This window comes from Ipomoea triloba, chromosome 3 (genome assembly GCF_003576645.1).
Source record: "Ipomoea triloba cultivar NCNSP0323 chromosome 3, ASM357664v1".
NCBI lineage: Eukaryota > Viridiplantae > Streptophyta > Magnoliopsida > Solanales > Convolvulaceae > Ipomoea > Ipomoea triloba.
In genome coordinates, this window is record NC_044918.1 from 6574718 (window position 1) to 6597323 (window position 22606).

The 22606-nt window shown below is 34.5% G+C and overlaps 4 protein-coding genes across 5 annotated transcripts; 3 read left to right on the top strand and 1 right to left on the bottom strand.

Annotated features, from left to right (window-relative positions):
- Positions 1 to 1951: 1951 nt before the first annotated feature.
- On the bottom strand, positions 1952 to 2558 carry LOC116013960. The gene has a single exon (XM_031253931.1). It carries the CDS (start codon positions 2469 to 2471, stop codon positions 2133 to 2135), a length of 339 nt encoding a protein of 112 aa, XP_031109791.1. The 5' UTR covers positions 2472 to 2558; the 3' UTR covers positions 1952 to 2132.
- Positions 2559 to 10295: 7737 nt separating this feature from the next.
- Positions 10296 to 14305, top strand: LOC116012793 (serine hydroxymethyltransferase, mitochondrial). 2 transcript variants are annotated; one of them, XM_031252456.1, is made up of 16 exons: positions 10296 to 10545; positions 10647 to 10697; positions 10780 to 10866; positions 11328 to 11449; positions 11567 to 11643; positions 11773 to 11897; positions 12001 to 12093; positions 12236 to 12328; positions 12425 to 12622; positions 12763 to 12867; positions 13064 to 13129; positions 13233 to 13310; positions 13379 to 13490; positions 13573 to 13683; positions 13866 to 14035; positions 14111 to 14305. In XM_031252456.1, the coding sequence occupies exons 1-15, from the start codon at positions 10447 to 10449 to the stop codon at positions 14012 to 14014; spliced, it is 1566 nt and encodes a 521-aa protein (XP_031108316.1). In that variant the 5' UTR covers positions 10296 to 10446; the 3' UTR covers positions 14015 to 14035; positions 14111 to 14305. The 2 variants fall into 2 exon arrangements, with proteins under 2 accessions (XP_031108316.1, XP_031108315.1); XM_031252455.1 differs by having other exon boundaries at positions 10297 to 10545; positions 13866 to 14305.
- Positions 14306 to 15286: 981 nt separating this feature from the next.
- LOC116013851 (protein BRICK 1) lies at positions 15287 to 15940 on the top strand. Its single transcript, XM_031253802.1, has 2 exons — positions 15287 to 15485; positions 15583 to 15940. The coding sequence occupies exons 1-2, from the start codon at positions 15353 to 15355 to the stop codon at positions 15705 to 15707; spliced, it is 258 nt and encodes an 85-aa protein (XP_031109662.1). The 5' UTR covers positions 15287 to 15352; the 3' UTR covers positions 15708 to 15940.
- A 1896-nt stretch (positions 15941 to 17836) lies between these two features.
- On the top strand, positions 17837 to 20884 carry LOC116012056 (uncharacterized protein At4g37920). Its single transcript, XM_031251526.1, has 6 exons — positions 17837 to 18100; positions 18184 to 18467; positions 18840 to 19005; positions 19499 to 19743; positions 20011 to 20198; positions 20307 to 20884. The coding sequence occupies exons 1-6, from the start codon at positions 17947 to 17949 to the stop codon at positions 20509 to 20511; spliced, it is 1242 nt and encodes a 413-aa protein (XP_031107386.1). The 5' UTR covers positions 17837 to 17946; the 3' UTR covers positions 20512 to 20884.
- Positions 20885 to 22606: the final 1722 nt, after the last annotated feature.

A 22606-nucleotide genomic window follows, 5' to 3' on the forward strand; every position in this document is an offset into this window, starting at 1 on the left:
TTTTTTTTTTTTTGAGAAAAAATATAGTCTTCTTCTAATTAGAGATATATCCCTTATAAATTCATATTCATATATGGATATACATAATACTTGATTTCATCTATCTCAATTCAACAACTTCCATAGATTGATATCCAAAAATCTTAACTTGTCTCAATTCAACTGCAAATGCATTATGTTGCTGCTCATTTATTATATTAATATTTTTAAATAATAGTGTGTGTGTGTGTGTGTATATATATATATTAATATTATTGAATTAAGAATTATAGGAATGATAAATTACTAAATATAACTATGGTAATATTTAATTAAAATCTAAATGAATTTAAACTTACCATTGAAGAATGTAAGAATATATATATATATATATATATCTATATATATATATATTATTGAAGTAAGAATTATAGAAATGATAAATTATTAAATATAACTATAGTAATATTTAATTAAATTATAAATGAATTCAAACTTACCATTGAAGAATGTAAGAATATATATATATATATATATATCTATATATATATATATTATTGAAGTAAGAATTATAGAAATGATAAATTATTAAATATAACTATAGTAATATTTAATTAAATTATAAATGAATTCAAACTTACCATTGAAGAATGTAAGAATATATATATATATATATATATATATCTATATATATATATATTATTGAAGTAAGAATTATAGAAATGATAAATTATTAAATATAACTATAGTAATATTTAATTAAAATATAAATGAATTCAAACTTACCATTGAAGAATGTAAGAAAAAATATTGTGTATGCATATGCATGGTAATTATAATGTGAAAAGATAACGGAAGTTATAACGGTAGAGATATTTATGTCCAAAAAAGTATGTAGTACAACTCTTATAGCATAAGGTACAACAAAAATTAACGGAAAAAACGGACATAAACCAGGGGTATAACCTGGATTGAGACTTATTATGTTTTTAGATAATCAAAAGACTGCGTTCAAACTACTATGTAACCCTCTTCTAATGCCTCTCATTTCACCAAAATACTTAGGTTTTGTTTTTCGGAGTTAATTTAGAAGTTTATAACTTATTTTAAATTATAAGTTCTGTTTGGTAATGTTCCTAGAATAAGTTAGTAGCTTCCTAACTTTTTTTCTATCTTTATTCTTATTATTTTAAATAAATAACATCTTTTACCCATATCAATTAAAACCCTTTTTGACATTTTCTCTTCTCCTATATTTTTATTCATCCTTTTCCCCCGACCCCTCCCAATGTGACCATTTATTATTATTATTATTATTATTATTATTATTATTAAGTGAGACCTCTATTGAGATGAAGGAGATTCACAACAATATTGCTACTTCAATTCATTATGAGATGCTAAATCATGATTATGCTAATATTTCATTTCAAAATGCTAAATTTTAATATGTAAACAAATCTATTCAAATTTAAAACTATTTAAATTTTATGAAGATGTTATTTATAGTCTTTTTTACATTTATCAGTTTATCAAAAAATTAATTTTACTAAATACTTTTAAACATAATAAGCTAGCTTATAATTGCTAGCTTATAACTTTTCAGCATCGAGCTGTCTTTCCAACGTTTGTGAAACATAGCCTTAAATACCTACAAATTTACCAAATTTACAAAGTTTATTATTTTATTATCAACTTTTACTCACCCTATCAAAATGTTTATGTTGATAAACCATAGATGAAAATAACTTGTATGTACTAAAACTCTTTATAGACAAATCAACAATTTACAGATTTTATCGATTCATGAAATTGATTTGATGTGGTACAAAAGACATTAGTGTGGTCCATTATGCTAAAAAAAAACCCTAAAATTTGAGTGTGTCATTTATAGTAAACAAAGAAAAAAGGAAGAGGATTCATCTATCTTTGTAAAGTTCTCAATATGAAACCAAAATTGAACAATGCTTAATGGCTAATTAACAATAAGCTTTGAAATTGAGCAATAATGAAGCTAAGCAATTCAAATTGCAGTATGTATATATAATATATGTGCTTTAATTCAGGAATAGATCTTCGATGTTTTCAAAGTAACCAGACGACACAAAAACAGACACTACATACATACTACTAATCTTAAAAATTAAATCAAACTAATTATGTACATTCAATCGGAGATCCCGGCAAAGTTGATGTCTCCGGGGAAACTCGTCGTCGCGGCGCCCCTCGTCGAAGTTCTGGGAGTAGCTAACGGCGTCGTACTGGAACGACGTCGTCAGCGGCTTGGATCTACACATGATCTTCCCGTCGTTCACCAATTTCTTTATGATCTTCCCCCACGAGGACGACGGTCTCCGGTACCGGCCGCCGGCGTCGACGTGGCAGGCGTTTATCCGCGAGTACTCCTCGTGAACGGGGACGCACGACGGCGACATGCAACTGTAGAAGCCGTGATATTGCCGGCGGCGCATCGGATCGGCCCCAATATCCATAGCAATAGAAAGTGTAGTGTACGCGCTAAAGTCGTAAAATGTGAGAAGATGAAAAATGGTTTTGGGCCATGTGTTCTTATAGTGAAGTGAGTGAACGGAATCCAATTCAAGTTTTTAGTAACAGGCAGGGACGTTTATCCTTTCTCCCTCGGTGGTCCCACACTTTCGGTGTCTTTCAGTCACGCTGTCACATATTGTTTGATTACCATAATTTTTTTTATTTTTTTTTAAACCAATATTATTAAGTTCTATAAATATACATATATTATTAGATTAAGCGCTAGCGGTTAGCGATTGCTATTACATTAACAATTATAACCAATAACAAAGTTAAGATGTACTCGTATCATTTATTTCTTTATACTTGCTAACAACTAATATTACCTTTCAAGTTTTCAAAAAAAAATAAAAATTTATATCACCTTTTCAAATGTATGTCAGTAGCAAGATGTTAGATTTAGCCATTCAAGACTCTGTTTAACAATTTCTATGTTTTTTTTTTTAAATTTCAATTATCATGATTAAACGTTTACCACAATGTCAAATTTTATAATTGATAGTTACTGTGGTGTTTGTTTTTTTTTTTTTTTAAATATTTTTGTACTTGTATAGTAGTTTTTTTTTGAAAGGACTTGTATAGTAGTTAATGTCTGCTAATAACGAAATGCTATATTTGACATTTTTAGTCTTCACCCACCAATATCTTATAATATTACATAAATATGATACTTTAAACCAATAATTTCAATCAAATAGTAATTTTCAAATTCAACATTTTATTTAAAGGGAATAAGTTCTCTACACACTTTCAAAAGTAACATTGTATGAAAATGAGAATTGTAATTTGTAGCTTAGGCTATTTTTATCGCTGAAATTCTCTCTCACTTTAAAAAATAGTCTCACTTTTACATTACGTTATTATACAAATAATATTATAATAATTTTTTTTAAAAAAAATTTAAAATGACAAAATTTTGCCAATTGCCTTTTGTCCGTTTGCAAGTTCTCAAGCCACTTGTCTTTTATAATAATTTATTATTTTTTTATTTTTAAAAAAATCATGTTAACATGGAAGGGGTGAAAATTGCAAGTATAAAAACAACCTTACTTCTAAGTAAAAAGTTGGTGCACGTTAGTTAGCTTATATTAATGTCGGATTAATATAGTATAGTACTATGTTGGCTTGATTGATTTAGAAGATTAAAAAAAAGGTAATGATGAACTGAACAAAACCATCATGAATTAAAATCATTAGTTGGATCTGATTCCCTCGATTTCAGTGATTTTATCGGCTATATAAATAATTCAAATTAATTAATAAAATAATTACAATAATTTCAATTAAAAAAAAAAAACCAACATCACTATTCAAATATATATCTTATCATTTTATGTAAAATCCTGCCTCCCAAGGAAGTAAATCAGCATGGCTGTGCACAACTGATCAGCTCTAATAAAAAAGGTCCAACTTATAAACTTAAAATTTTTGTTTCAAGTCAATTATTCGATCAACGATTATCCAAAATAATTACAATAATAACTAAAAACTATATTATATGCTACGCACTACTGTCCACTGCTACCAACTTTTGTTGCCTCCTTTAACTTGTTGCTTACTTTTCTATTTCTTTAAATTGAATTGCCATCAAACATGGTTTGGTGGGAAGTAGTTAACAGATTTGTTTAGTTTATTAATGAGCAGAAGGTATGCAATGTCTCAAAAAGAAATTTGAATGTCAATTCAATAGGACAGATATAGACTTATAAATAATATTTTAAAATAAAAATTTTCAACTTTTTTAATTTACACTATATTATAAATTATTGTTACTTGTGGTTTTATTAACTTCCCATCAAATTAAAATTAATATGGCAAAGTTTTGAGTTTGAATATTTTAAATGAAACAACAATCGATTTGAATATCATGGAGCATTATTTAGAGGGACTTTAATTCGTCCATTAATGACCATTGATATTGTGTGTCTTACAAGATTCAGATTTTTATAGTCTCTTAATTTTTTATTTTTTTTTCATTTTTTTTCTTCCCTTGTATTAGAAAAATAGAGATTGAAAAATTCACATACAACACGTTTATAGGGAGGCAAATGTGGTGGCATACTTGTTTGTTACCCTCGAAATCCAAGAGCGGTGTAATTGAAGAAAATATGAGGAGTCCCCGGCGATGATTAGAAGAGTTGTTGGTGAGAATTGTATGGTCATCACGAAAATAAAAAGCATTCTTGTAAGAATGTAAGATATATTAAGATATAATATATCTAAAATGTAATTTAAGAGGAGAAGAAAATTTATAACAAAAGGAAAACTTTACGATATTTATTACTTCTTCATTATGAAATGTCTAGTAGTACATGCTATTTATAGTAGAAGAAAAAAATTAGAAGTGTGCCCACTCATTAACCACAATCCCGCTAACACATTATTAACTATTACTTGAGCTCGGTAGGTATCCCATCCATTTAACCGTAAACAAAATCTTTAAAATAAGATATAATCAAACTTAGTCCAATCCGAAATAAATTATAGGTATGCAACCCAAAAAAGAAAGTTAACAAGGTTGGCTTTGAGATAATTTTATTTTTGTACCATACAAATGTCTTTCACACCTGTGAATACAAGAATTGAATTCCATCCAGTAACGGAAGCATCCTAGTCTGGTGATGGAATATATTGTCGTACAAGAAGTGATTGGATGTTTGCTATTGTTATTTTCCATGATAAATGCAACTGAAATGATGTGCAAAATATCATGTATCAATAAAATAATTTAAGAACGAAGTTTCTATGATTAAGGTTAATGGTTGTGATATAGATTGGAGTTTGGTTTAGCACATTGACAATTATTGTCGGAAGGAGATTTCTAGGAATATAAAGCTATAAAGAAATGGACTATTTCTTTAAGTTGATAACTAAAAATTATTACTATAAATTAATTTGTAAAATTTTTAACAAAATTTTATCATCATATTGTAATTGGTAACTTTTTGGACATCTGAAACTAAAAATGAAATATTTCTTTAAGTCGATAACTAAAAATCAGAATAATTCGGTAGTCAAAGTACATGTCTAGTTGTCTATGTTGTACTATACTATTTTGTTCAATTTAATCAATGTACTTTAAGAATTAGAATAATCAAGGTACTATTAATGTTTTTTGTTAGGTTTACCCACGTGGCAATAACATTGCCATGTCAGATTTTGTGAGGTGGCATAAAATAATATAATTATAATTATTTAAAGGTACAAATTACTCCATAAAAAACTAGAAGTTAGATTTGAACCCTTTTCATCTTACCTAATAAAAAAATAGTTTTTTATTTTGTTATGTTCACAGTAATATTTTGTATTTTCCAATTTGTAATTATATGTTTACTTTTATATGTTTAAATAATTACCATTTGTCAATTTAATTAATAATGTATCTAATAAAAATATTTAAGAAATTAGATAGAAAATAATTAAGTAATAAATATGTTTAGAAAAATAGATATATTTTGTTAACTAGAAATAAATAGTTTCCTAATAAAATATAAGTCTTAAATATTTTGTAAAAAATGGCTCGGTCAATATTGACTTTTTTTTAATGATATAACATCTTCTTCTTCGTCGCCTTATAATATCTATACATCGGTGGTGCATCAAATATTAATCCTTTCACAAATATTGGCACCTATTATAATGAGACTAGTTTAATCAAATTTATTGAGTCTCACTTGTGAAATTCAATATTTAGATAGATGGTTAATTTGACTAAAAGTCTGATAATGATAGTAGTGTCCACTTCTGCAGCAGCCACCTTGTGAACTCCGTAGCCTTGCCGCGTAGTGAAAGTGGGAGTGCAAGCTAAAGCAATGGAGAACCAACTAATATAGGCCACGGAGTTGTTAGTCCACTTGTACCACTTGTGTTTGCAAATGATATATATGGTGGGGATACCTTAAAAAAAAAAAAAAAAAAAAAAAAAAAAAAAAAAAAAAAAAAAATCACGATTCCTTACTAGATATTATCTTTTTTTTTTTGAAAACAGATATTATCTATTATATACTTTTTTAATCTTTTTTTAGTTTAAACAATTAATGCTCCACCACCCAGATTTAATCTTATGATCACCATTTGAAATGATAATAAATATGTCATCACACTACAAGGTAGTTTGCATATGGTGGGGATATCTAACCTGTGATCTGTGGAGTTTTCAAAATCTTGGGGGTGTTGTAGTGAAGGCAAGCTAATGTTGTTTTAAGATTTCACTGGTTTATTAGGTTATTTCATGGAAATGTCATATGACTGAGCGTCACCGGTATTCCCATTCACTTGATTTTGTAAGTCTCAAACTTGTCGAGCCAACGCGACAACGTCCTCCGGCATTCGACCCCGACCAGCTGGTGATTCCCTGCTGCTCTCATGAATTGAGTGTTCCTCAATTTGCCTTTGAACCTCATCATACCTTCGCTATCGCCTATTTCTAGGCTCGTTAGGAGCGACCTCCCTCAGATTTTCATCACCCGGCATGTCCTAGTCCGTCAATCTGTCCAAGACGGACTGACGTGGTCCTCTTGACCGGTCGGACAGACCTTGCTTGCTGAGCCGCTGGAGGCCTATCTCTCTCACGAATACGCGCCTCTCGTAAATGTCTGCTAACTGAGTGAGCGCTCCCAGAATCCCCAGCTGCTCGGGTTGATCAGGTGCGACGGGTGGAGGAGGCGGAGGCCCCTCTCCAACTTGGACCCATTAGCAGGAGGGTTTTCCACTCGCACTTGCTCGCTTTGAGCACGAGAGTTTTGACGATTAAGCTACTCTTGCAGGTCTCCAACACGGGGTCGGGATAACTGCTCTCGCAGGTCCCTTCCTTGAGAAATAGTTTGCTCGGTAGTACCATTCGCTTGCACCTGAACTTGCATCCTTCCTTGTCCCTGACAACTCCTAGTAGTCACCATTGCTACGTACTTTCAACTTTCTCAGTCAACTAAAGACCGCACAATTCCAATCTTTTGATCGATCCCCACAGACGGCGCCAATGTTGATTTTATCTCCCACAGAATGGTCGAACAGCAGGCCAACACCATCGAAAAATCGACTAACACAATCGGAAAACTAGAGTGACTTCTCAGCCCTCTTTGTATTATGAATTGCCTTTCAGTACAGTGAATTGCTTGTGCCTTTCTTGAGGCTTTGAACCCTTATTTATACAAGTTAAGAGGGATTTCTCCCTTAGAAAACTTCTAAACTACTTTAGGAACTCTTTTCTTATTACATTTAGGCATTTTCCTAATCTATCCCGACCTTCCTTCCATATTTCCGCTTTCCGCCGCCAGACTCATTTTAGGAAACCTCTTTAACCGCATTCCTTACACCGCTTACTTACCTCGGCCCGCCCAAGGTCGAGCTAGACCGACTCGTCCCTCCTGTCTGTGCCGAGCTCCTGATACCGAGCCTTAGTCTATCCCTATCAATACGAATATAAGATGAGTTTTACTACATATATTTTTTATTTTTACTTCTTCATTTTTATTTGCTGGTGTAGTAATTGATAATTAGTTATTTTCATTTTGTATTTCAATGAAAATGTTAAAGTGTGTGAGATTGAGTAAAAATTGAGAGTAGTAGTATTTCTACATTTCCGTTACAATAATGAATAATGAAGAAGGCAGTGAGTCCTATAAAGCAGCATGTGGTTGGGTCGGGACAGCCCATACCACCGAAGCTTTATACGAGCAGTGGGGACGGACCTGATTCAATCCATCATCTTCTTTCAGCAAATCATGTACGTCCACATGCACTATCTATTATTATGTGGTTTTAAGAAGCAGCAGATCGATCAGACCTCATCACGCCACATAAAAACATATCCACACTGGACTAGATTCCTCTCTGACTTCCTGTTCTTCTATGTCTCGTTTCATGTGCCATTTCCTTCACATATGTATATATTTTTTCGAACTTATACCATAATAATCCATAAATAAACAAGTTCGAATCACCAGTTATGTTGGACGCCGTTAGGCTTGTTTACTGTTTTCAAGCTGACTTTTGTATAAATTTTCTCGTTGGTTCCTTTGTTAGGTAAAGTCATAAAGTAAATTTATTCGTAACACACTTTTAAGTAGTAGTAATTAGGATTTATTGTAAATTTACTCATGACACATTTTTAAGTAGTAATTGAAGTTTTACTGTAAGTTTATTCATAACACACTTTTAAATAGTACGGAATAATTGATGTTTTACTATAACTTATAAGTTTATTCACAACACACTTTTAAGTAATAATTGAGATTTTACTATAAGTTTATTCATAACACACTATTAAATAGTAATTTAAATTTTATTATAAGTTTATTCATAACACACTTTTAAGTAGTAATTGAGGTTTTACTGTAAATTTATTCATCACACACTTTTAAATAGTAATTGGGATTTTAAGTTTATTCATAACATGCTTTTAAGTAGTAGTTGGGGTTTTACTGTAAATCAACCGATTGCTTAAGGTTAACATAGACATGCCTAAACATTTTCACATATATAGTTATCATAACACTCAAATAATTATAACTTAGCACTATATACTAGACTGTTGGGTGTTATTATAACCTCAACACTTATAATGGAGTCAAATAATTATCATTATGAATATCACATTATTTGATAGATATTTTAGTTTATTAAAAATATAGTACAAATAGTAATTTTCTATACAACAAATCATCGCCATATAGAATAATATTAGAGCTAGTCAAATTGGTCAAACAGTTAACTTAATAATCACAAGTTCCAAATTCAATCGGTTTGGAGCTATTTATCGGTCTTCTTAGTTTGAACCGGCCAACTTTAGATAATGTAGGTGAATTTACCTTATTGCAATCATTTACCGACTAAGATTATAAGACGAGCTTCATCTCAGAATACCTGTTCAAGTAGAAACGACATATATATAATTTTTTCGTAAAGTAAAGAATAATATGAAAAACATATGCGGAGTAATATAAGATAAATGGAAAAAATATATGGGCTGGGATTCCAATCACAGAAGCCCATGTAAATTGGGGTTCAAAACAAGAGGAAGGACGAAGAATATTTGGATGTGAGCAGGCCGAAATGGTTAATGAGATCAGAGTGTAACTTTAGAAGCGACCCAATAACAAAGCCTTCAAATTCAGAAGACACAAGTTCATAACATAACATAACATATATGTCTCCCTCCAACCACGACCTCTCTGTGGCTAAGAATGTCGGAGTTTGGATAAGGCTTTCATGGCTGCTTTTCCATATCCATACCAACATTTTTGCATACACAATGTCTTCACTACTACATGCAAAGTCCACAATTTTTGCATACAATTTTGTTTTTATTACATTCATGGATTATAATTGAATTTATAACCTTTTAATTTAAAGTCATAAAATGAAATCTCTAGCTCTAAGAACTTACATCGGAGTGTCTGGAACTCACCACATTAACTGTAACTCTTATACTGTGATTGTCAAGTATGTCTTGATCCAGCGTCCTTGTCACAATTTATCACTTGAGTATGTATCAATTAAGCTGCACATGCAGGCTAATGTTTTGCATAATACATGAGTTAAAACTTGAAGTTTAAAATATCATATGATATGATATGGTGTTATTTTGTTTTTTGGCATGTATAGTATAAGAAAGATGAGACACCAAGAAATGTTACGTCAGTCTAGGCCATGGTAATGCGACTGATGAAATTGTAGCCATTGATCGGCGAAGTGAAATCGTGAGTGAGATAACACTAAGAAAGATGGTATGAGATGAGATGAGAATTGGTTGCGCGTCCTGGCGCCATCACCACCAGAAATATTTTCAAAATTTCTCCCACCACCCAAACTTCATCTCCCCAATTCCTCCTTACCCATACACACTCACTCACTCACTAATTACACAAACAGTTTCACTCTCAGCTAGCTTCTCTACTGTACGTAGCCATATTGTCAATGGCGATGGCTATGGCCATGGCGCTTCGCAGGCTCTCATCTTCCATCGATAAACCCATCAAGACTCTCTACAATGGCGGCGGCTCTCTCTATTACATGGTTCGTTCTCATCTTCTCAAAAATTATTGCATTTGTTTTTAATGATTTAGTTCATTATGGTTTACTGTTTCTCAATTCTCACTTTTGTTTCGTTTTTCTAGTCTTCTTTATCCAGTGAAGCTGTTTATGAGAAGGAAAAGTGTCGAGTCTCTGTAAGTACTGTTTGAGAATAAATAGATTGTCTTGTTTTCTATGATAGATTGTGTTTTTTACCAGAAAATATGAAAATTGCAGTGGCCAAAGCAGCTGAATGCTTCATTAGAGGAGGTTGATCCAGAGATTGCTGACATTATTGAGCTCGAGAAAGCTAGACAATGGAAGGTTAAGTTCTTACCTTTTCCATTCCCTTCCCTTGCATGAATATTGTAGAGATAAACGAGAACAAGAATCGAAAATAATGGCAGAAAGTAAAGAAGACAATACGTCCATAGGAGTGAATTGAAACTGTTCTTTTATTGATTGTGATGGTAGAACATCTTACAAACGTCAAATTTATATACAACCCTAAAAGGTACATGTACTAAATTACCCATATACTATACCGTAGGGCGCTGCCCCACACCCCGACCCCAACAAAAGAGAAAAAACCTAACCCATATAGGTGTTGGACTCCACTCCCACTCCATTTTGTCCAACACCTATCATCTTCCAGTACATATGAGATATATACAACACATATCAGTTTTTTTTATGTTTGAAATCTTGAGCAAAGATGCTTAAATTTATGCTAGCAAGATTTGGATTTTGAAGTCTTACCAAGACTTTAAATTATCTATATGCAGGGCCTTGAACTCATCCCCTCAGAAAATTTCACTTCTTTATCTGTGATGCAAGCAGTTGGCTCTGTTATGACAAACAAATACAGTGAAGGATATCCTGGTGCCAGATACTATGGAGGAAATGAGTATGCTGAATTTCATTTCATTGTTCTCATTTATGTTCCCTTAATTTCTAATTTTGCAATATTGGAACTTTGGAATTTTGCTGGTCTTTTGAAGAGAATGAGACATCTTGCTTCCAGGTACATTGATATGGCAGAATCCTTGTGCCAAAAACGCGCTTTGGAAGCGTTCCGCCTGGACCCTGCAAAATGGGGAGGTGAGTAATACACCACATTCACTTGTGCCTCTTGGAAGAAAATTTAGTAAACATATCAGAAACTTGGAGATTTATATCAATTGTTGCCTATATCGTTGGATGATTTTTCTGGTGTTTTCAATAATGCAGTGAATGTGCAGCCTTTATCAGGATCACCATCCAATTTTCATGTTTACACTGCATTATTAAAACCTCATGACAGAATCATGGCACTTGATCTTCCTCATGGTGGGCATCTCTCCCATGGATATCAGGTATGCTGTTTTTAATAATTGCAAGGCCTGGTTTTACATCGATAATTTGGCATGCTATGGTTATCTAATGCCCTTTCTCTCTCACTTTTTGTCACCCTTCCAGACTGACACAAAGAAGATATCAGCAGTTTCGATATTTTTTGAGACAATGCCCTATAGATTGAATGAGAGCACCGGTTATATCGACTATGACCAGGTACTTGTCTGCATTCCTTGCCTTTGTTGTTAGGTTTCTTCACTTCTGGTCTGATCTATTTATCCACGGTTTAGTTTTGATGTACGGTTTGATGAGGCGATTGGCTTAAAAGCCTTTACAACTTGTGATCTACTGAGTGCAGCTTGAGAAAAGTGCCACGCTTTTTAGGCCAAAGCTAATTGTTGCTGGAGCTAGTGCTTATGCGCGTCTCTATGATTATGACCGCATCAGAAAGGTAAACTTGCTTAGATTATGTTACTGAAGCTTTAACTAGAGATTCTGTGCAAAAAGCTTGATTGGCATTTCTTTTGATGTTTTGGGTATTTAACAGGTTTGTGACAAACAGAAAGCTATCTTGTTGGCAGATATGGCACACATCAGTGGACTAGTGGCAGCCGGAGTCATCCCCTCGCCATTTGATTATGCAGATGTTGTGACTACCACAACCCACAAGTCTCTTCGTGGACCTCGTGGTGCCATGATTTTCTTTAGGAAAGGCGTGAAAGAGGTTAACAAGCAAGGCAAGGAGGTTAGTCACTGAAAGAGAAAATCTCTGCAATTTTCAGAATTGTGCATCTTATCGTGCATTCTGAGCTGTGGATCTAAGATATGTATTCTCCATTTCTGAGATTACGTAATTCCAATAATAAAAATGGAGTGTTTATGAAGGTGTTGTACGACTATGAAGACAAAATCAATCAGGCAGTCTTTCCTGGACTTCAAGGAGGCCCTCACAATCACACCATTACCGGTTTGGCTGTTGCTCTGAAGCAGGTTTGATATGCATCATACACTATTTTGAAGTAGATAGAAAGTGTTAGCTAAGTGCATCATCTGCAGATGAACCAGTAGACTGCATTTGCATCCATCATTTAGCAGAAAGTGAAACAATTTTGACTTCAATTGTATATTTCCTATGAAGACAGCAAGTCTTTGTGTTTGTAATTCCTGAAGTCTGGTGTGAGTGCAGGCAACGACTCCCGAATACAGAGCTTACCAAGAGCAAGTCCTCAGTAACTGCTCAAAATTTGCACAGGTAGACCTGCCAAAATTTTCCGATTTTTGCCAAATGTTGATCGTTGGATGTCATTATACATTTTCGGTGTAACTAGCAGTAACAGGATTGTTCAATCTTGTAGACTTTGGTTGAGAAGGGCTATGAACTGGTTTCTGGTGGAACTGAGAACCATTTGGTGTTGGTGAATCTGAAAAACAAGGTAATTTATAAACTCCCATCTTCAAACACTCAACATATAAGTGAGAGTTTTCCCTTTGTATGTTACAGGGAATTGATGGTTCCAGAGTTGAAAAGGTGCTGGAATCTGTCCACATTGCAGCCAACAAGAACACAGTTCCCGGGGACGTTTCTGCAATGGTTCCTGGTGGCATTAGAATGGGTAGCCATAACTCATAAGTGTTTAACCATGTTTCCTTTTTGAATTTTGACAGAACACAATTAACTCAGCTTTTTTCTGCCAGGAACTCCTGCTCTTACCTCCAGGGGATTCGTCGAAGAAGACTTTGTGAAAGTTGCAGAATACTTCGACGAAGCAGTGAAGTTAGCTGTCAAAATAAAGGCTGCAACTCAAGGTCTGCATTTTAAGCCATTCTTGAATGCTTCTGAAAATCTGAGATATAGTCTGTGTTGAGCATATATAATACGTAAACATTAATGTGCAATCTAACTATCAGCTTAAGCTTTTAGTTGAGATGGAGTAGATGCTTCAATTGTCTGAAAGCTAAAAATGTTTGCCTTTTTGAGCTGATTCCAGGCACAAAATTGAAAGACTTTGTGGCCACCCTGCAGTCCAGTGATGCAATCCAGTCTGAGATTGCAAAGCTGCGCCATGATGTGGAGGAGTATGCAAAGCAGTTCCCCACCATCGGGTTCGAGAAACACACCATGAAGTACAAGAACTGAGAACATCATGCGCCGTCCCAGGTAGATTCCATGATGTTCTTTAAGGAGAATGCAGTCCAACCCAATCGTTTCTTATCAAAGTTCATGTCTTTAAAGGTTGCAGGCAGTCTGCATCAATGTCATAAAGGTTAACAGGGAAGAAATCCAGTTACTGGTTTATTATTATGTAAAATCAATGCTGCAGATTTTAGCTTCCTGGCTTGCTAATGTATACATCATGTACACAACCTCAGATCCATGAATAATGCCATAATTTCTATATTTTGCTTCTTTTTCCCCCCTGCAATCCAAGATTTAGTAATCATTTAATGAATTTTAACTTCCAATCTTCATATCTATTAATTTGATGAATCTTATTGGATTAATTCATAATCTGTATTAATATACAATGAGTGTACTAATGATTGGTGCAATCATTGAATGAATGCTTGCGTTCAAAGACCAGTTTGGTGTATGGTGGCATTAGCTGCTCTGTATTGAGTAGAAGAAAAGTAAATATAAAGAATGCATTATTAAGTATTCAAAAGATTTTAAAGGAACCTTCAAACAATTGCTAGAGCTATATAGTTTGAGATAAAGCATGAGCTACTTTATTGGTAGAATGCCTAACATGAGAAACTGAAATGCACCGAGGAGTAGCGAATACAACCTTTAATTATAAATATTGTCGTAAAAATCGGCTTACCGACCGCATAGGCACCGAATAGGTGTTAAATGTCCCTAGGTTGAGGCGATTTCAGCCTTAGACAACTTTTAGTCGATTAACTAAGCGTCCTAGACGTTGAGTTGGGTGTCTAACTCGGTCAAGTTGAACGCATAACTCGGTCGAGTCGGGCACCCCACTCGACTGAGTCAGTGTCCAACTCAACCGAGTTGGTGCTCAATTCGGTCGAGCGATTTTTTTTACCTGCTCGACTATTCCTCTTCTGTATATCTCCATGTACTCAACTGACCATTTAACATATACATTTGACTAATTCAAAGATTATAATACTCTAACAATTCTTAGCCCTAAAAAAATAAAGACAATATACTCGAATTACTAGATCGCTTAAGCGCTCTAGACACTAGGTGACTACGAGCGTCCCACTAGCGTCTACTCCGTCTATTGCCTTCTCTGCAACATTGATTACCAATTTACCAGACCATAATCTAGTGGCTTATTTTAAATTTAGTAATTAATTTAACAGACTAAAAAAATATTAAATCAAAATGTATAATTTCAACTCCGTATATATAAAAATTGTTGTTTTTGCGGGAAGAATAAAAAAGCAAAACCTACCAAAATCTAGTAGCTGTCTCGTGAAGGAGGGGAGAGAGGACTGAGGAGCGGCAAAAATGGCGAGAGCCGGTGGGATAACGAACGCCGTAAACGTGGGGATAGCGGTGCAGGCAGACTGGGAGAACCGCGAATTCATCTCTAACATCTCCCTTAACGTCCGCCGCCTCTTTGACTTCCTCGTCCAATTCGGTAAATTTTCAACCTATTTTCTAGATGGTTAGATGAGATCTCTCCTTTTTCTGCACCTCCTCCGTGTTAGGGATTTCTGATTTCTGTATGACCACAGAGGCGACGACGAAGAGCAAACTGGCGTCGTTGAACGAGAAGCTCGATACACTGGAGCGTAGATTAGAACTGCTCGAAGTTCAAGTTAGCACGGCCACGGCTAATCCTGCTCTGTTTAATACTTGATTGATGATCGGTGACATTCTCATTTCTCACTAGATTTCTGCTACTTTTTATCAGTTACCTGTAAGCTACGGGCCACTTCATTTTCGTACTGTATGTAACTATAGTTCTGTGATCATACCTGTTGAGCACGAGATCTAGCTGTTGTCAATATTGCAATTCATTGAAATAAAATTAATTGTATCTCTTGGAGGTTTGGACCATGGGTTCTTTTGGCATTCAGCATTTACTGAAATTATTCTGGTTCTTGTTTTGTTTAAGGCTAATGAATATCAGGAGAATTATTTTATTTTTCGTTCTCAGGTACCATTGATGGTCTTGCAAAATAGAGTTTCTTCCATGGAAGTGGAAGGCAAAGGTCTACTGACCAAATTTCTAAATTGAATATTTTTTTAAAATGTTTCAGTCATGATTTTTGTAGTTTGATTTTGCTATTTTATGTACTTGCATACTGTAACAGTTTAACCTGACCTAAAAACAAGCTGCTTACTTTCTTCTTTAGTTTTGAGTCTTTGAGCCCAGGGAACTGGGTGAAAGGCTTGAAGGTAAAATGGGATATATTTGAGACTTTGTCCATTGTGAGATTAACAAACCTGTTTGCTGTGAACTGTTTATGGTGTAGCTGGAATGGCAGCCATTATAACATTCTGTTGCTTTTACTTTTTTATTTTTATTATTCTTTTGTTTTCATTGTTTTTGCTTATATAAGACACTCTTTGTCTAGCTTGAGCAGAGCCATTGAGTGTAAGAAAATTGAGGCAGAGATCACTATAGTTGGAAAAATGCAAAATTATTTTCTTTGGTCATGATTGTTGAGACTTTGTTTCAGCTGACCATGTTTTCCTCTTCATCATATGTTGTGGCTAGCAGTGAGCAGTGAGGGAGGTGTAAGTTTCAATCCTTGCTCTGGTGCACGAAAACAAGGATTGATGTGTAATTGTGTAAACACTGGGGCGCGAATTCACTTCTAGGGCAGTAGTTATTTCACAACACAATATTTGTGTTTTACATTATCAGCTTGAGATTTTCAACAATCTAGAAATGAATTTGCTGTTACCGGTGCAAGCTTTGAAAAAGTGGCATTGCCACCCAAGGTTTAGAGCAGGATTGAAACTTACACTACTATTATTAGACAGACTAAGAGAGGTAAATTAATTATTTGTTCTATATCTCTCTCTTGTGTGAACACTTATCTTATATAGATGAGGGAAAGTCCACCTCCCTCCTCCAGTCCTCCTCACTGCTAGTAGCCACAACATGTAATGAGGAAAATCAACAACCTTGACCAAAGAAATTATAATTTTGCATTTTTCCAACAATAGTAACCCACTATGTACTGGGGCTAATAAAGAATGCATAGGATTTGTTGGATAGAAATCTGGAGAGCAAGCAGGAAATGGAAAAAGGTGCTTGCTGGACTTGTCATGATCAGGCACCTCAAGCTGTGAAAGGATCGCTGACCTGGGACTAGTGATCATGGGAAAGAGTATCATCTTGCATTATATGCTGAGGCTCTTCTCATCAAGCTTGGCCTTTGAAACTTCCCTAAAGCTATTCTTCCAACAAAATTTAGATCTTAATTTTTTTTTATCAAGTTATTGACAAATAAATGACAATTTTGTATTTCATCTTTTATTCCCTTCTCTCTACTTTGACAATTTAGATCGTCTTCTTCTTTTGTATTTTTAAAATTTTTATTAGTTTGAAAAATCTTTTTATATTTACTGAATGATGAATATTGTGATTCTTGTACCAAAAAGACTCTAGATTATGGGTTGAAAAATTGGAGCACGTACACACAAGTCATATTTGTAGTAGGCCTGTGGTTCCCTTTATTTCCCTCCATAATATTTCAAACCTTGTAGATAATGTCGGACTTTCAAAGGAAGGAAAGAGTTAATTTTGAAATCAACGTGGGACAACAAGTAAAGTTAAAATAAATATTCTTTTCTTTTAATGCTTTCTTAGCACAGCTAACTGAATCATAATATGATTTATTCTTTTACTATTCTGTCGGGTTCAAAGAAGATGAAGTTTTGCCATTAGACAAAAAAAATGGGGAAAAAGAAACACTCATAGATGCAACGACAGCGTTTGGAAAGTGAGGTAAATGGAGCCGAAGAGGGTTTTGAGAAGGGTTTAGTCGGCAGCAAGATACGGCGTCGCATTCAGTCAGATTAAAATGCTAATCTACAATTTCTGAAGATTGGAACTTCTGTGAGCTACCACTCCCAACGCGGCCATGACCAACCTCATAGGATTCAAGACCTCAATATCCACTGCTATCTTTCCATTCAACGCAGAAATACCAAAATCTCCCCCCAAAATTTCAACCATATCCCCATCTCCCACCCCCAGGAAACCTACAAGAACATCACCCACCATCTCCGCAACCAGTAATTGCACCTTCTCCTACTCTCCTTTTCTGTGTATTCTCTTAATTATTACAACGAATTTCATTTCTATTTTTCCTGTGCAGAGATTTTGGCCAGCAGTGTTTCCTCTGTACCAGTAGAGGAGCAACAAGTTGAGGTTGAAATTGCAGATGGGTACACAATGACCCAATTTTGCGACAAGGTTATTGACATGTTCTTGACTGAGAAACCCAAGGCCAAGGATTGGAAGAAGTACTTGGTGTTCCGTGAAGAGTGGAAAAAGTACAGGGGTAGGTTCTACACTCGGTGTCAAACCCGAGCTGATGCCGAAGTAAATGATCCTGCCATCAAAGAAAAATATATTACTTTAGCAAGAAAAGTTAAGAAGGTAGCATATCTATTTGTGTTCTTGTTACATTTCTGCATATTTAGCTTGTGTTCATATGGTTGAACATAAATGTGTGTTTTTTTGAACAAAACCAATAAAGTTGGTATGCAGAGTTTAAAAAATGATACAGAGTTTCCAGATTCTTTCTGTAGTTGTTGAGGGCAAATTATACAATTGACCATGGTCTGCGTTGTAAAGTCGACCATAGATAAATGTTCATTTTTAGTGTATTGAATGTTCATTTTTTGACATATACCTGAAAATGAACCTTCTGTACACAAAAAATGAACCTTATGTCGATGGTATATCTTGCAAGGTGGACAATGGTGCATGGTATAATGATTGGTTGTTGACCACGAGTGAGTATTGCAGATTGATGATGAAATGGATAGGCACGAGGACCTTCTCAAAGAGATACAGGATAGTCCTAGGGATGTTAATGCCATCGTTACCAAGAGGCGCAAAGAGTTCACTGGTGAATTCTTTCGTTATCTGACTTTGTTGTCAGAAACTTATGATAGCTTGGAGGACCGAGATGGTAATTGAGCTTGACTTCATGCTTTTGGCATCATAAGTCGGATGAATCCAGATAGCTTGTCTAATTTATAACGTGGGAAATGAGAATTGTTTTCTTTGTGCCTTAATGTTTTTCTCCATGTTCTCATGTTTTAATGAAGAGAACAATGTAGTTGTATAAACTTGAAATTGTTATAACTTATAAGATTTCCAACCTCAATTAAAACTGGATATGATAATGGTAAAACCTTCACCATAGGATAATCATTTTTTTAAATGATATTATACATGTTAGTGTAATTGATGTTGGACTATATTGGAGTTATAAGCTTTTTATGGGCATTGATTCAGTCAATGTAAAGTATAAATACCTATCATGCATCGATTTTCAATTTCGATGCAGATCATCAACTGAGGTGAATGATTCGGGAAGTTTTTGTAAATCCTTGAAACTTGAGAATTGTATAACAAAATAAATGCATTAAGTAATGTGATCTTTTAATTTTGTTGAGCAGCTATGGCCAGGCTTGGAGCAAGATGCTTAACTGCAGTCAGTGCTCATGATAACACACTGGAGATTGTGGAGACACTAGACACCGCCCAACAAAAATTTGATGACATCCTAAACTCTCCTTCACTTGATGCAGCATGTGAGAAGATTAAAAGCTTTGCGAAGACAAAAGAACTTGACTCTTCATTGATTCTATTGATAAACGGTGCTTGGGCGGCGGCTAAAGACTCCACCACCATGAGAAATGAGGTATAAAAACCTGTGGTTAAAATGTTTTTCTTTTTCCTGTAACCTTACTACTCTTTGAGTTCCACCAAAAATGTGCTAGAATTTGGTCATGATTCATGCATGCTACTGAAAATACTGTTCAAGAATAATAATATCGGGCACTCTGGCATTCTTTAAATTTCAAATTACTACTTAGAGTCCAGAACACATTCCCAAATTAATGCGTTTGCTGAATTTTAATGCCTCTAGTTTGTCACTCTTTGGTGATTTTTTTGCATATTAGTGCAGGTAAAAGACATAATGTATCACCTGTACAAGACCACTCAGAGTAGTCTAAGGAGTATGGCACCAAAAGAAATAAAACTACTTAAGTATTTGCTCAACATCATAGATCCCGAGGAAAGATTCTCTGCATTGGCTACAGCTTTTAGTCCTGGCGATGAACATGGAGCTAAAGACCCAAGTGCTATATACACGTAAGAGATCTTAATGGTTCTGTATATTGGCTATAATCATGTTAGAATGCATTCTTGAAAATTTTTCTGTAATTTAACGTATTTTAGCATTTTCTTTTGATAAAACAGAACTCCCAAGGAGCTACATAAATGGATAAAAATCATGTTAGATGCATACCACCTCAACCAAGAAGAAACTGAAATTAGGGAAGCAAAACAGATGAACCAACCTGTTGTTATCCAAAGGCTTTGCATCCTGAAGGAAGTCATTGAAGAGGAATACTTGGAGCAACAAGTTAATGCAGAAAACGACTCAAAATCAGAAGAGTTGTGAGGTACAACTAGTAGTATCAAATATGACTACTTTGCCCTTGATGTCTAGCTTATGGTGATCAATTATTGCCTATGTCCATCCACATGCAGGCTTAGTATACCCAGTCTAGACCTTTTGTACAGTTGATCAATGATCGTTATGGAAATATCAAACCCATAAGTTAATCAATCATTTTCTCAAGTTTTTCATTGTTCCCTGAGGCGGCCTGAGCTTATTCTCTTGTTACTTCCTATAGCCTATGTTAATTGTTACCCGGCATGATTAAGGTGAATGTGCATGATGATATCATGAATCCTTGGCATGTTGACTCATGATCTGTAAAATGTTATTGGCGTGATTATCTGATAGTGCTATGTGCTTGGATTTCGTGTGAGAATTCTCTTTATAAATGTTAATGGCGTGATTACTGATCTGATGGCATGAATCCTTGGAACTCTACTCACTTAAAGACACTCATAAATTATGATGAGAAATGCGTCTTCCTTTATCTTAACTTAAGGGAACAATCCTTAGCACTCATGCATATTTTATGGTGATTAGTTGAGTTATTGCCTTATTGGGAGTGTACTGGTGTTGTGTGCTTATGAGTTGGGTGAAATATCACATGCATTAAGATATGATAGGTTATTTTCATCTTGTGGGTCCCAAAAAAAGTGTCAACATCAAACTTTTGTGTAAGGGAGTAAAAGTAGGGAATAAAACTTAAGAATCCATGTAATATTTTCCTTGCGGCTTACCTACCTCCAACTCTCCAAGTGCAAAGTGGTCACTCCTCTGTAAATAAAATTTATGAATTGAAAAGCTATTATATTAAAAATTGTATTCCAACTTGACTTTATTTGATTGATTTGTGCACCAAGTAAATATGAAGGTTTATAATACTTGATATAAATTACATCATCCAATATACTTTGATGTTTGACACAAATAATTTTTAATTTGTAAAACACTTATCATAATGAAATACTTTGCTGAATAATGTAAATTTTTTTTAACAAGTCCGTTAGTTTTTCTTTAATAAGGCATTTGAAATGTGTGGTAAACTGTAAAGCTGACAGTTGGAATAAAGTTATCCCGAAAGAGGGTCAATTGCAATTCTACTAGGCACTTTTTTTTTTTTTAATTTAATTTTAATGGCAAGTGACTTGCAACTTGCAAGTTTACATCAAATTTAAAATAGCAATCTATCAAATCAATATGCCAAATGTAAATAGCGAGGTCAATTTGTTTGTTTTTAATAAAATTTAATGTTATTATTATATTAGTCCGTATATTTTAAGAATAGACTTGAATTATAATATATATATATAGAGGCCAAAGAACTTGTGGTCTAGTAACACCCGATTTACACTCTCACGTGGAAGGGGGTGGGTTCGAGCCTTAGTGGAGGGGTGACTGTTGACTCTAGGCGCGTGGAAAGAGAGAAAATGGAAAAAGCTATGCATTTTTATGAAAGAAAATGCTATGCATTTACCGTGCCAAAGCATAAAAAAAGCTAAAGCTATGCATTTACCGTGCGATGCGTGAAGAGAGAGAAATGTAATAATGAAAAGATGCGAGAAGAGAGAGAAATGAAAAAATCTATGCATTTACCGTGCGATGCGTGAAGAGAGAGAAATGAAAAAAGCGTGAAGAGAGAGAAATGTAATAATGAAAAGATGCGAGAAGAGAGAAATGAAAAAAGCTATGCATTTACCGTGCGATGAGTGAAGAGAGAGAAATGTGCGATGCGTGAAGAGAGAGAAATGAAAAAAGCTATACATTTACCGTGCGATGCGTGAAGAGAGAGAAATGTAATAATGAAAAGATGCGAGAAGAGAGAGAAATGAAAAAAGTTATGCATTTACCGTGCGATGCGTGCAGAAAGAGAAATGTGCGATGCGTGAAGAGAGAGAAATGTGGGATGCGTGAAGAGAGAGAAATGTAATAATGAAAAGCCGAGAAGAGAGAGAAATGAAAAAAGTTATGCATTTACTGTGCGATGCCTGAAGAGATAGAAATGTGCGATGCGTGAAGAGAGAGAAATGAAAAGATGCGTGAAGAGAGAGAAGAGAGAGAAATGAAAAAAGCTATGCATTTATCGTGCGATGCGTGA